We start from the raw sequence: 13,474 nt of genomic DNA on the forward strand, positions 1-13,474 counted from the left end.
TAACTGGCTAACCAAGGGGTAAAATGAATGGATAATGAGACAACAGTGTACTGTTTCGTCAACCCTTCTTCTCATAGGGACTCCATGCTAAAACTTTCATCTCACTAAACATCTTCTATTAAGACAATATTTACATGGCCTTCAGGGTTATGATAACACTTCAGAAGTAAAGTTTCTTCTTCCGTTGGAACCATATACCTCTTGCTACAATTCAAGCTCTAATTTTAGTGCAACATAGACATGCCAAAGGTCTAGCCTAGAAAACAGATTGAGAGCAGGAACTCAGATCAAGGATCACAGTCTTCACTTCTTTGCCCCCAGTGCCTTGCATAATGCCCAGCATGTAGTAGGTGCTCAGGAAGTGTTGCAGCCTCTGATAATTTAAAAAATTCCTCTACTGGAAGGAGAATTTGACCTTATCATTTTTAGGATTTTTTTTTTTGGTGAGGGGTGGTGATTGGGGAGCATCAAAAACATCTCTAGTTAAAGGGAACTTTAGGAACATTTCCTGAAATTCTTTTTAAGCATTGCATGGAAGTCTAGAACTGAAAGCCAAAATTTCAAGTCCCATCCATGTCTCAACTCCTGGGAGAACTAAGCATTTGGTGAATACGATTGCTTACTGCAGCAAATACTGTGTCTCTTTACATCTGTTTTTTCTCAAATCTGAATTTTCTTTTTTGTAGCTGGAAGTCAAACATCTGGAAAGACAATCTGGCTGAGAAACCAGTTGCTGGAGATGCTGCTCAGTGTAATATCTTCTTCCCGACTTCATCTGTCCTCTGAGTAAGTAGCTCCAGAAAGAGTGATTTGGCATGAGGCTGCTTCATACAGAGTGCGTATTAAAACCTTTTCTTAATGAAACGTTTAGCATCTCTGAGTTGGTTTTCTGCACTAGTCAGAAAGAAAATTATATTTTCTCCACCCAATAAAGCAGACCTTGCCCTAAGATACTCTGATGCAAATGTTAAATGGGCATGAGTAACTCAAAACAGATTTGGTGTAATTACAGTAAACGCTTTTTGTCACCATTGCTATAGTGTCATTGTTATTGTTTTGGCAGTTGTGATAATTACCGATTTTGATGTCCTATACTTGGCAGACAATAGAATGGAGAAACGGTTAGCCTAAATAACATCTATCCAAGGAAAAGGTTTGCCAAATTCTTCTGCTATTTACTGTCATTTAGTTATTTTTCCAAGTTGGAAAAAGAAGTATCTGCCTTCAGTTAACTTTCAAAAACAAAGTGTAATCATAAAATTCCATTAACTCTCTCCGACTGCCTGCTTTGTCTGAGCTCTGGAGTCATTAATTCAAGAACTGTTTGTTGAGTACCTCCTGTGTGCCAGACGCCATTCCTCCCTCTGAAAACGCAGTGCTGAGTAGGAAAGTCTGGATCCTTATTACTCTCACTGAGTTGACATTTTAGTGTGTATGTGTGTTTGGGGCAGGGAAGAATCAGGGTGGGGAGTTACCCCTCAGTAAAACGGCCTTTCACATAGTGCTTAAAAAGTCTTTACGTGTCTAGAATCAAAGCGTGGTAGAACTGGAAGATGCCTTTTCACTTTTTTGAAAAGGAATGTAGTGTAGTGCTTAAGCACCTGGGCTCTGACAGCTAGACCTCCTGGGTTCAAATCCCAGCTCTGTCCCCCAGGCACCTCGGGGAGGTTACCTGAGCCCGCCCTCTGTGCCTCTCTTCTACTCATCTTTATGAGGATTAAGATAGTAGCTGCCATAGATGGAAATTAATATGTGGATAGCTCTGAACATGGTGCTTGGGATACTATAAATACTCCATCAGCTAACCACCATCACCATCACCGCCACCGTTCTCATTACCATCATCATCACTACCACCAGCATCCTCCTCCTCCTCCTCATCATAATGAAGGAAGATGACCAGAGCTCATCAAGAGCTCTGCCAAAGCCATCCAGTTAGCAAACGGAGACATGACTAGAAGAGAAGATGGTCTCTTGACTCGTAGTCCTGGTGGCCACGCCCTCACCATGCCTCATCCGGCAGCACGTGCCGAGAACACTGCCCAGCCAGGATGGATCCCTCCCTGGCTCGCACGGGGCTGAGGCCTTTGCTGAACCACTGCCCCTGAGGATTGGCTTCCCATCTCCCTGCCCTCCCTTTCCCTCTAGCAAGTCTGTACTCTCTAGACTCATCGTTTTAAAATTCATTTTTGAAAGTGACAGTTAAACATGTATTGTTTTGTCTAAGCCAATAAAGGTGCATAAATATTGGACTATTCCATTTAGATTAGTTTTGAACAGTGTGTTTAAAAAGGGAGTTCAGTAACCATTATGTGTTTTATGTGACTGCATTGATGTAATTAGATGGGTGGCCATTCAGACACTGTGTAGGCAGGAATATTAGTGAGTAGGGCTATCAAAGGGCCTGCATATTTTTACATCTATTGGTACATAGTTTCCAACTGCTTTCAAAAGCTTTGGCCAACTTACACTTCAGCCATTGATAGGCAAATTCATCTATTTCACAGCAACCTTGCCAGCATTTTATTTTACCGATCTTTTAAAATGTAGCATGTACTTTGCTAAGTGATATCCAGATATTAAACTTAACTCGCCTTTTCTAGGTGACTAGTGAAGCTGAACGTTATTTGAATTTTCTGGACATGTCCTTTGCTTATGGGCTGAGAGGTAATTTTAGCATTTATTGACCCCCTTCCCCCCGCAGGGCAAAGGAAGAGATGTTTCTGAACCTGGGGCCCGATTGGTTCCTGCTATTCGTGCAGGGCCATGTGCACCCCAGCACAGTGGTGCTGGGATTGAAGCTGCTGCTGCACTTTTTGTCAAACCCCTCCCTCCGTGGGCGATTTAAAGATGGCCTGCCTGCGGGGTCCTGGGTGGAACGCAGCTCCGAGGGCGTGGACATCATGATGGGTGAGTGTGTGGTCATCTCCAGGAGGCAGGGTGCCTCTTGTGGTCTGTGAGTGAGGACCTGCCAGGACTTGCTTGGGGCTTTCACAGCTCTGTGCTGTAGGATCACCTTGACCCTGACCCCTTCCCTCCCATCAGCCCCAGCCCCCTCTGACTTCCTTTTTAGGATCCCACCATGGCCTCACTGCTCTTCAGATGCTAGGGATTTCTTCCCATTCCTCAAAGCCTCCTTAGCTCTTTCCCTCTTCCTGGGATGCTTCCCCCACCCTCAGTACCAGCATGGCTCTCCTGTTTGATGGGGATTCATCCTTCAGCTCTTGATTCAAATGTTACTTCCTCTAGGAGAGGAGGAGAGTCCCGTATGGATTAGGGCACCTCTGTTACACTCTCTCTTTTTTTTTTTTTTTTATAGTGCTTATCATCGTTTATACATATTTATTTAGGTATTTAATTCTGTAAAGTCTGTCCCTCCCACCACATTGTAAGTAGTTGATAAAGGCCTGGGGTTCTGTATATTTTGTCAAAACACTATGTTCTTATTGCATAATGCAAAGAGGTCTTATTGCCTCTAAGGTGGTAGGCACCAAATAAGCATCTGGTTTTGAACGAATGAATGAGCATGTCAGGAATAGGAAAAATTCTTGTTGAGCACTTTCTTGTGCTCCAGTATGTATGACATATATTTCCATCTGGCATCTCTGTGGGATGGGTGGGTGGTAGGGGATTCCTTTCTGCGTCCAGTTCTCACCTGGACCAGAAGCAACAGCAGTTTTTCTCAATTGGATTTTGTGCCCCTCTCCCTGATGATAGATAACCTGAAGAGCCACCCTCCCACGCCTGACCAGAGCCCCTGCCTGCTTCCTGGGTTCCAAGTCTTGAGTGACTTTCTGGCCCACCATGTTCATATTCCGGAAGTCTACCTCATCGTGTCCACCTTCTTCCTACAAACACCACTTACAGAGCTGATGGACGGGCCCAAAGTAGGTTCTTGGGGTTCCTGGGATGGAGTGACACACTTGGCTTTCTGATTCTGTATGACCAAGGCAGGTCCCTAAGACTCCCCGCCTTCCTCCATGTTTTCCAGATTTCGTCCTGACCCACTTCCTTCCCTAGCAGTCCCCACCCCTGGCTAGCTTTTCAAATACCCTTCACTTCTTCAGCCTCTGCCTCTCATGTCCCTCCCAGCAGGTCTCTGTTTTTATCAGTTCCTCTTTGAAGTCTTTCTCCTTCCAGGCACAGCTAGAGAAATCACACGATGGCGGGGGCAACACGAGGAGGTGAATTTCTCCCATAACAGACATAGAGCCTCAGTTTATGTCCTCCAAAGAAACATGTCCCTTTACCTTAGTAATACCCCTGCTATTCCCCTGCGCTCTAGCGTGACCCTTACATGCCCGAGCCTTCTGGCCTGCAGACGCCCTTTGCTCAGATGACTTATGTCATGGTAGGAGTAGAGGCCCCCGTGAAGGGGGCACTGCCTCAGGACCCCACCCTCCACCACTTGTATATTCCATGACCCTCTTTATCACCTTCTCTCCACTGTTGCTGGAAGAGCAGCTTTTCGGGGCTGGTCTGGATTCCTTCCACTCCTTTCCCGAGTGACCTCACCCCTTATTATCCCTTCTTCTATATTTTCGGCATCTCTTTCTACTGACTCTTGCCTCATAGACCATAAGTATGATAAATTATGTCCCACCTAAAACCAGAAGCTGCCCCCTTGACTCACACTCTTGACCAGCTCCTGTCCTGTTTATCACTCTCCTATTTTTCCTTGGCCAATTTTCTCCAAAGAGGAGTCTACACTCACTGTATATACCTTCTCACCAGCCTCTCGTTCACTAACTCACCGACCTGAACCAAATCCAAGGCTTCACTGGCTCCTGTTCCTGTGGGATCACGTTCAGAGTCCCCCAGCCAGCATCAAGACCCTTCCTGATTGGATGTCTCACTTGTCTCCCCAGCCCAGCTTTGTTTCTCGATGGCCCTCTGTGCTGTGATCCTCCTGAGTCACCTCCCCAGTAAGACCAGCTGCTTTGTCCTTGCCTGCCCTGGGCCTTTAATGAGCCCTTTCTCCCGCCATCACCTGCCTGGAAAGGTGTCTTCCCTCAATTCTCAGCTCAGATGCCACCTCCTGCTTAGACTCCCTAGACAACAGGAACCATTCCTCTTTGGGCCTCATCATGCATTCACCTTTGCCTTATATGGTACCAGCACATTTACATCTGCTTCTCTTCTTAGATACTGAGCACCTCAAAAATAGACCCCACCTCTTACTCACTTTCCTGGGCACCTGAGAGACAGACTCAGAAATTGTTTTTTGGTCTTGATAGAGTTGAGTTAAACTGCACTGAATTGACATGGGTGGAGGGGCACCTCTTTGCAAACAGAGGGCTAAAAAATTCACCTCTCGTACACCCTTATATTTGACCTGTCTCAATCTTGATATATGCTAATAGTATTAGAGATCACACTTCAAAATAAAGTTCTTAATATGCTGTGCTAAGTTAATCAAAACCCTATATTTTTATTTTTCCAAGACTGTATTGCAGGAAACAAACATTTGCTGAATGTCAGGACCCGTGATAGATGTTTTACGTATTTTATTTTCCTTGATATTTATAACAATCCCATGGGGCAGATAATGTAATTTTCATTACACAGAGAAGGAAACTGAACTGCCAAGAGGCTGAATAGCTTGTGTAAGCCCAGTTTTTAAAGAGGCAAAGTCAGATCGTCGTGCTTGTCAACCCCATGTTCTCTCTGTTGCACTCTGCAGTTGCCCTAAAGCCTTTGAATCTGTCACACTTTCCGTAATCTCATTTATAAAAGTTCATTAAAATTGATCGGGAGATTGAGTATTTGTGATGTCAGACCAAAAGAACTAAATTTCGATACAAGTTGCTGGTGGGTCTTCGGCACCATCTTGGAAGTGTGCATTTCCCTTGTACCCCGCTAGTGGGCTGAAGCTCCCTGAATGGGCCAGCCACCTGGGCTGTTACTGCGCTGTTTTGCCTTTCCCACTGGGGCCCCTGGGAAATGCCGTGTGCTGGCTGGAAAGCCGATCCCCTTGCTGTGTAGCCACAGGTCTCTTTACATCGCTTGCCTCCTTTTTCAGGACAGCCTGGATGCCATGCTTCAGTGGCTCTTGCGTAAGCACCACAGGGAAGAAGTCCTCCGGGCTGGGCTGTGCACTGAAGGTGCCCTGCTGCTCCTGGAGATGCTGAAAGCCACCATGAGCCAGGTGAGACCCATTCCCCACACGCCGAGAGGGGGTTCTGACGGGAAGACAAGCTCAGAAAAGTCAACCTTGATTTTTCCCAGCAGCTTCCCAGTAGTGCTGATAATTTGCAGGTATTATTCAGAAATCTTGATAGAAGAGGCAAGGTGATAACTTAGGTGCTCAACGGGAAGCCCAACCTAATTGTCCCCAGTGGAGTTTATGGGCTCTTGCCAGAAGACATCTGTTTTCCATTTGTTTAAACATTTGACTTTCTTCACTGGGAGATTTAACGACTCCAGTCAAAGGGAACATTTCTGAGCAACTGCTTTAAATCGGGAGCTTCAGGGACCCTGTGGAGGGGGAAAAGGGGTCTCTGCCCTCAAGGAGCTCACCTCTACCAGGACAGGTGGGCCTCTCGAGTGAGGGACCCATGAGGTAGAGAGACCTGTCTTAGAGAAGACAGATGCCCGCCTGCTACAGACATGACATGGAGAGCCTTTGATTCAGGCCTTCAAGGTCCACCTTGAAGGTGGGTGGAGAGGTTATTTTAGACCTGGAGGCAAAGGCCACGTGGCCTGTGAGCAGGAGTAATTGAGAGCCAGGTAACAAGAACACCCATGAGAGGCTGAAAAGTTCTGGCTTCATTCTATAGACTCTAAAGGCAACTGGAGGTTTGAGATATGTGGGGAAACCTAATTGCTTCTGTAAAATGATGCATGACTACCTTTAAAATTTAAGTAAGAAAAAGAGTAGAAAGTAAAAATGACCTGAAATCACTCCCATCCAGAGGTAACCACTCTGAACTTTAGTGGAATATCCTTGCAGACACCTCTCTAAGAGTATACCATATCCTTAGAGGATCAGACCAGATAAATTCCCTTTGCCTTTTTTTCTCAACATTTTGTTGGGAATCATCTATATTTGAAGATGGAAAGTTTTGTTGTTTCTTGGAATGTTCATTGTTATCAAAAGACTGTAATGAACTTTCTCGAGCAGACATCTTTTCCCTCTAGTTTGATGACCTCCTTAGTGTAAATTCCAGGATGTGGAATAGTGGGTCAAGGTGTACTTCATGCATTCTTTTTCTCAGGAAGGTTGCAGTAGACATTATATGTGGACATTCCTCCTAACACACATCCCACCGTCCTCTATAGATGGGCTTGGCCCAGTCCACACAGACTCAATGACATGGCCAAACTGATGATAGTTGAGTTCTTTTGCATTTATTATCACTGAAATTGATAGCATTTTCATATGCTTATTAACCATATCTATTTATTTTACTGTGAATTGCATGTTTCACCTTTTGCCAACTTTTCTGTGTGTGTGTTGATAATGCTTGGAAAGTATAGATCAAACTTTTTGCTCTTTTTAAAAACAGGAATGTACTTAATTTTTATTAAATACTCTTTTAGCATATAATTAGATGATCAGATGGGTTTTTCTTTTAAACATTTACCTCTGATGAATTATATCAATAGATTTCCTTGCATTCTTGCAAAGATCTCACTTTATCACTCTGTTCTTATTCATTTAGCATACTTCCTTATTCTGCTTGTAAATATTTAATTTATGATTTTGCATTCATATTTATAAGTGATATTATGTTGTGGTTTTCTTTATGTTATATGTTGTCAAGTTTTGATATCAGCATTATGCTAGCTTTACTAAAAAAAGACTTCTCTCCTTTCTTTTTATTCAAGGTGATGTTAAATCCATGACTCATACTATTTAAATTGTTCCTATGAAACTTCTTGGGCCTGAATTTTTCCCATTATTGCCTTGCTTAGGCTTTTAAATGTCTCCTTCACCTAGTTTAGGTAATTGGTAGTTTTAAAAATCTTCCCATTTATTCAGTTTGCACGAATGGTCTCCTTTAATTCATTTAATTTTCTGTGTGATTATTTCCCCCTTCTTCTTCTTAATTTGTAAGTCCATGCTCTCTCTTCACTTCTCCCATTACTTAAGGAGCTGAGGACTTGTGGATTTGTAAAGAACCAACTTTGGATATATTTATCATTCCCCTCATTTTTTTCTGGCTAGTTCTAAAATTTTGATATTTGACATCTTAATTTTTTGTTGTTTTCTAGAGTTTCTGTGATTGCAGATTTAAAGACCTTTTTGATTCATCTTTTTCAGTGCCATGTAGCTGAATTTTTTGTTTTCTTTTATTGTTGTTATTCATTTCCAGTTTAGTTTTGTCCTAGTCAGGACATGTGATCTTTACACTTTCCATCTTTGGGAAACTTATTCATGGCTCCCTTGTAGACCTAATGTGCAACTGATGTGGGGATGCCTGAAAAAAATGCATATTTTCTGTTTGCACCATAGAGAGTTTGTTACCTTTTTAAATCAATGTTATTTAGAAAGAGCAAACCAAGGGAATAACATGAAAGCATTTAAAGTAAAGAAAATACATAGTATGCTGAGGGAAGTAAGAAAATAAGGCCAAACATTTACTTTATAATAGCAAACATAAAATGGTTAACTGTCATATAACAGACGTGACCCTTAAACTGGGTCAAAAAACAAGACCCAGTCTTGTGAAATCTAACAAACATATAACAAAAGCAAAGCCACTGGAATATTATTTTGGTTCAGTGAAGATATCTGCCTTGAAAGCATCATTTACCAAATATGGTAGACAAGCATCAAAATCTAAAAGGCAAAAACCGGAAGGATAAGAGAAAAAGGTCAGAAATATAATTGTAGTGAATAATGCTAACATATCTTTCTCAAACAGTTTATTTTATTTTGCTTGGAACTTCACTTCGTTTGCTATTATTCCCTTGCACAGTGTAACCATAGATTTGTTTGCCTGTTCTTGAACTTAATATCAATGGAATCCTACAGTATGTACTCTTGCTTCTGGCTTCTTTCACTCATCATTATGTATGCTGGTAGTTCATTCTTTTTTTTTTTTTTTTAAACATCTTTATCGGAATATAATTGCTTTACAATGTTGTGTTAGTTTCTGCTGTATAACAAAGTGAATCATCTATATATATATATACACATATCCTGATATCCCCTCCCTCTTGTGTCTCCCTCCCACCCTCCCTATCCCACCCCTCTAGGTGGTCACAAAGCACCGAGCTGATCTCCCTGTGCTATGTGGCTGCTTCCCACTAGCTATCTATTTTACATTTGGTAGTGTATATATGTCCATGCCACTCTCTCACTTTGTCCCAGCTTCCCCTTTCCCTTCCCCGTGTCCTCAAGTCCATTCTCTACACTTGGGTCTTTATTTCTGTCCTGCCCCTAGGTTCTTCAGAACCTTTTTTTTAGATTCCATATATATGGGTTAGCATATTGTATTTGTTTTTCTCTTTCTGACTTAGTTCACTCTGTATGACAGACTCTAGGTCCATCCACCTCACTACAAATAACTCAGTTTCGTTTCTTTTTGTGGCTGAGTAGTATTCCATTGTATATATGTGCCTCTTCTTTATCCATTCATCTGTCAATGGACACCTAGCTTGCTTCCATGTCCTGGCTATTGTAAATAGTGCTGCAATGAACATTGTGGTACATGACTCTTTTTGAATGATGGTTTACTCAGGGTGTATGCCCAGTAGTGGGATTGCTGGGTCATATGGTAATTCTATTTTTTGTTTTTTAAGGAACCTCCATACTGTTCTCCATAGTGGCTGTATCAATTTACATTCCCACCAGCAGTGCAAGAAGGTTCCCTTTTCTCCACACCCTCTCCAGCATTGACTATTTGTAGATTTTTTGATGATGGCCATTCTGACCGGTGTGAGATGATACCTCATTGTAGTTTTGATTTGCATTTCTCTAATGATTAGTGACGTTGAGCATCCTTTCGTGTGTTTTTTGGCAATCTGTATATCTTTGTTGGAAAAATGTCTATTCAGGTCTTCTGCCCATTTTTGGATTGGGTTCTTTGTTTTTTTGATATTGAGCCGCATGAGCTGCTTGTATATTTTGGAGATGAATCCTTTGTCAGTTTCTTCATTTGCAAATATTTTCTCCCATTCTGAGGGTTGTCTTTTCATCTTCTTTATGGTTTCCTTTGCTGTGCACAAGCTTTTACGTTTCAGTAGGTCCCATTTGTTTTATTTTTGTTTTTATTTCCATTTCTCTAGGAGGTGAGTCAAAAAGGACCTTGCTGTGATTTATGTCATGGAGCGTTCTGCCTATGTTTCCTCTAAGGGTTTTATAGTGTCTGGCCTTACATTTAGGTCTTTAATCCATTTTGAGCTTATTTTTGTGTATGGTGTTAGGGAGTGTTCTAGTTTCATTCTTTTACATATAACTGTCCAGTTTTCCCAGCACCACTTATTGAACAGGCTGTCTTTTCTCCATTGTATATTCTTGCCTCCTCTATCAAAGATAAGGTGACCATATGTGCATGGCTTTATCTCTGGGCTTTCTAGCCTGTTCCATTGGTCTATATTTCTGTTTTTGTGCCACTACTGTACTGCCTTGATTACTGTGGCTTTGTGGTATAGTCTGAAGTCAGAGCGCCTGATTCCTCCAGCTCCGTTTTTCTTTCTCAAGATTGCTTTGGCTATTTGGGGTCTTTTTTGTTTCCATACAAACTGTGAAATTTTTATTCTGGTTCTGTGAAAAATGCCATTGGTATTTTGATAGGGATTGCATTGAATATGTAGATTGCTTTGGGTAGTATAGTCATTTTCACAATGTTGATTCTTCCAATCCAAGAACATGGTATATCTCTCCATCTGTTTGTATCATCTTTAATTTCTTTCATCAGTGTCTTATAGTTTTCTGCATACAGGTCTTTTGTCTCCTTAGGTAGGTTTATTCCTAGCTATTTTATTCTTTTTGTTGCAGTGGTAAATGGGAGTGTTTCCTTAATTTCTCTTTCAGATTTTTCATCATTAGTGTATAGGAATGCAAGAGATTTCTGTGCATTAATTTTGTATCCTGCTACTTTACCAAATTCATTGATTACCTCTCGTAGTTTTCTGGTGGCATCTTTAGGATTCTCTATGTATAGTATCATGTCATCTGCAAACAGTGACAGTTTTACTTCTTCTTTGCCGTTTTGGATTCCTTTTGTTTCTTTTTCTTCTCTGATTGCCATGGCTAAAACTTCCAAAACTATGTTGAATAATAATGGTGAGAGTGGGCAGCCTTGTCTTGTTCCTGATCTTAGTGGAAATGGTTTCAGTTTTTCACCATTGAGAACAGTGTTGGCTGTGGGTTTGTCATATATGGCCATTATTATGTTGAGGTAAGTTCCCTCTATGCCTACTTTCTGGAGGGTTTTTATCATAAATGGGTGTTGAATTTTGTCGAAAGCTTTTTCTGCATCTATTGAGATGATCATATGGGTTTTTTTTTTTTTTTTTTTTTTTTGTCGTACGCGGGCCTCTCACTGTTGTGGCCTCTCCCATTGCGGAGTACAGGCTCTGGATGTGCAGGCTCAGCAGCCATGGCTCATGGGCCTAGCTGCTCCGTGGCATGTGGGATCTTCCCTGGACCGGGGCACAAACCCGTGTCCCCTGCATCGGCAGGCGGACTCTCAACCACTGTGCCACGAGGGAAGCCTGATCATATGGTTTTAATCCTTCAATTTGTTAATATGGTGTATCACATTGATTGATTTGTGCATATTGAAGAATCCTTGCATTCCTGGGATAAACCCCACTTGATCATGGTGTATGATCCTTTTAATGTGCTGTTGGATTCAGTTTGCTAGTGTTTTGTTGCGGATTTTTGCATCTATGTTCATCAGTGATATTGGCCAGTAGTTTTCTTTTTGTGTGACATCTTTATGTGGTTTTGGTATCAAGGTGATGGTGGCCTCGTAGAATGAGCTTGGAAAGTGTTCTTCCCTCTGCTATGTTTTGGAAGAGCTTGAGAAGGATAGGTGTTAGCTCTTCTCTAAATGTTTGATAGAATTGGCCTGTGAAGCCATCTGGTCCTGGGCTTTTGTTTGTTGGAAGATTTTTAATCACAGTTTCAATTTCAGTGCTTGTGATTGGTCTGTTTATAATTTCTGTTTCTCCTTGGTTCAATCTCAGAAGGTTGTGCTTTTCTAAGAATTTGTCCATTTCTTCCAGGTTGTCCATTTTATTGGCATGGAGTTGCTTGTAGTAGTCTCTCGTGATCTTTTGTATTTCTGCAGTGTCAGTTGTTACTTCTCGTTTTTCATTTCTAATTCTGTTGATTTGAGTCTTTTCCCTTTTTTTTTTTGATGAGTCTGGCTAATGGTTTATCAATTTTTTTATCTTCTCAAAGAACGAACTTTTAGTTTTATTGATCTTTGCTGTTGTGTCCTTCATTTCTTTTTCATTTATTTCTGATCTGATTTTTATGATTTCTTTCTGCTCACTTTGGGTTTTTTTTTCTCTTCTTTCTCTAATTGCTTTAGGTGTAAGTTTACGTTGTTTATCTGAGATTTTTATTGTTTCTTGCGGTAGGATTGTATTGCTATACACTTCCCTCTTAGAACTGCTTTTGCTTCATCCCAGAGGTTTTGGGTCATCGTGTTTTCATTGTCATTTGTTTCTAGGTGTTTTTTGATTTCCTCTTTGATTTCTTCAGTGATCTCTTGGATATTTAGTAGCGTATTGTTTAGCTTCCATGTGTTTGTATTTTTTACAGCTTTGTTTCTGTAATTGATATCTAGTCTCATAGCGTTGTGGTCAGAAAAGATACTTGATAGGATTTCAATTTTCTTAAATTTACCAAGGCTTGATTTGTGACCAAAGATATGATCTATCCTGGAGAATGCTGCATGAGCACTTGAGAAGAAAGTGTATTCTGTTGTTTTTGGATGGAATGTCCTATAAATATCAATTAAGTCCATCTTGTTTAATGCGTATTTAAAGCTTGTGTTTCCTTATTATTTTCATTTTGGATGATTTTTCCATTGGTGCAAGTGGGGTGTTAAAGTCCGCTACTATGATTGTGTTACTGTGGATTTCCCCTTTTATGGCTATTAGCCTTTGCCTTATGTATCGGGGTGCTCCTATGTTGGGTGCATAAATATTTACAATTGTTATATCTTCTTCTTGGATTGATCCCTTGATCATTATGTAGTGTCCTTCTTTGTCTCTTGTAATAGTCTTTATTGTAAAGTCTATTTTGTCTGATAGGAGAATTGCTACTCCAGCTTTCTTTTGGTTTCCATTTGTATGGAATATCTTTTTCCATCCCCTCACTTTCAGTCTGTGTGTGTCCCTAGGTCTGAAGTGGGTCTCTTGCAGATAGCGTATATACGGGTCTTGTTTTTGTATCCATTCAGCCAGCCTATGTCTCTTGGTTGGAGCACTTAATCCATTTACATTTAAGGTAGTTATCGATATGTATGTTCCTATTACCATTTTCTTAATTGTTTTGGGTTTGTTA

At 41.2% G+C, this 13,474-nt stretch overlaps 1 protein-coding gene across 12 annotated transcripts in view; it reads left to right on the forward strand.

Moving 5' to 3' along the window:
- Positions 1 to 13,474, forward strand: part of WDFY4 (WDFY family member 4) — a 278,318-nt gene that overhangs the window by 113,235 nt on the left and 151,609 nt on the right. For all 12 annotated transcript variants that reach the window (XR_003797097.1, XR_003797100.1, XR_003797098.1 and 9 more), the window contains 4 exons: positions 687 to 786; positions 2,705 to 2,910; positions 3,718 to 3,887; positions 6,023 to 6,148. Coding sequence is in view for 7 of the 12 variants with exons in the window: in XM_029245825.1 (XP_029101658.1) it covers positions 687 to 786; positions 2,705 to 2,910; positions 3,718 to 3,887; positions 6,023 to 6,148 (602 nt within the window). In the remaining 5 variants the exon portion in view is untranslated. The remainder of the gene's footprint in view (positions 1 to 686; positions 787 to 2,704; positions 2,911 to 3,717; positions 3,888 to 6,022; positions 6,149 to 13,474) is intronic.

Source organism: Monodon monoceros, unplaced genomic scaffold (genome assembly GCF_005190385.1).
Source record: "Monodon monoceros isolate NGI ecotype Baffin Bay Population unplaced genomic scaffold, NGI_Narwhal_1 Super_Scaffold_4, whole genome shotgun sequence".
Lineage (NCBI taxonomy): Eukaryota > Metazoa > Chordata > Mammalia > Artiodactyla > Monodontidae > Monodon > Monodon monoceros.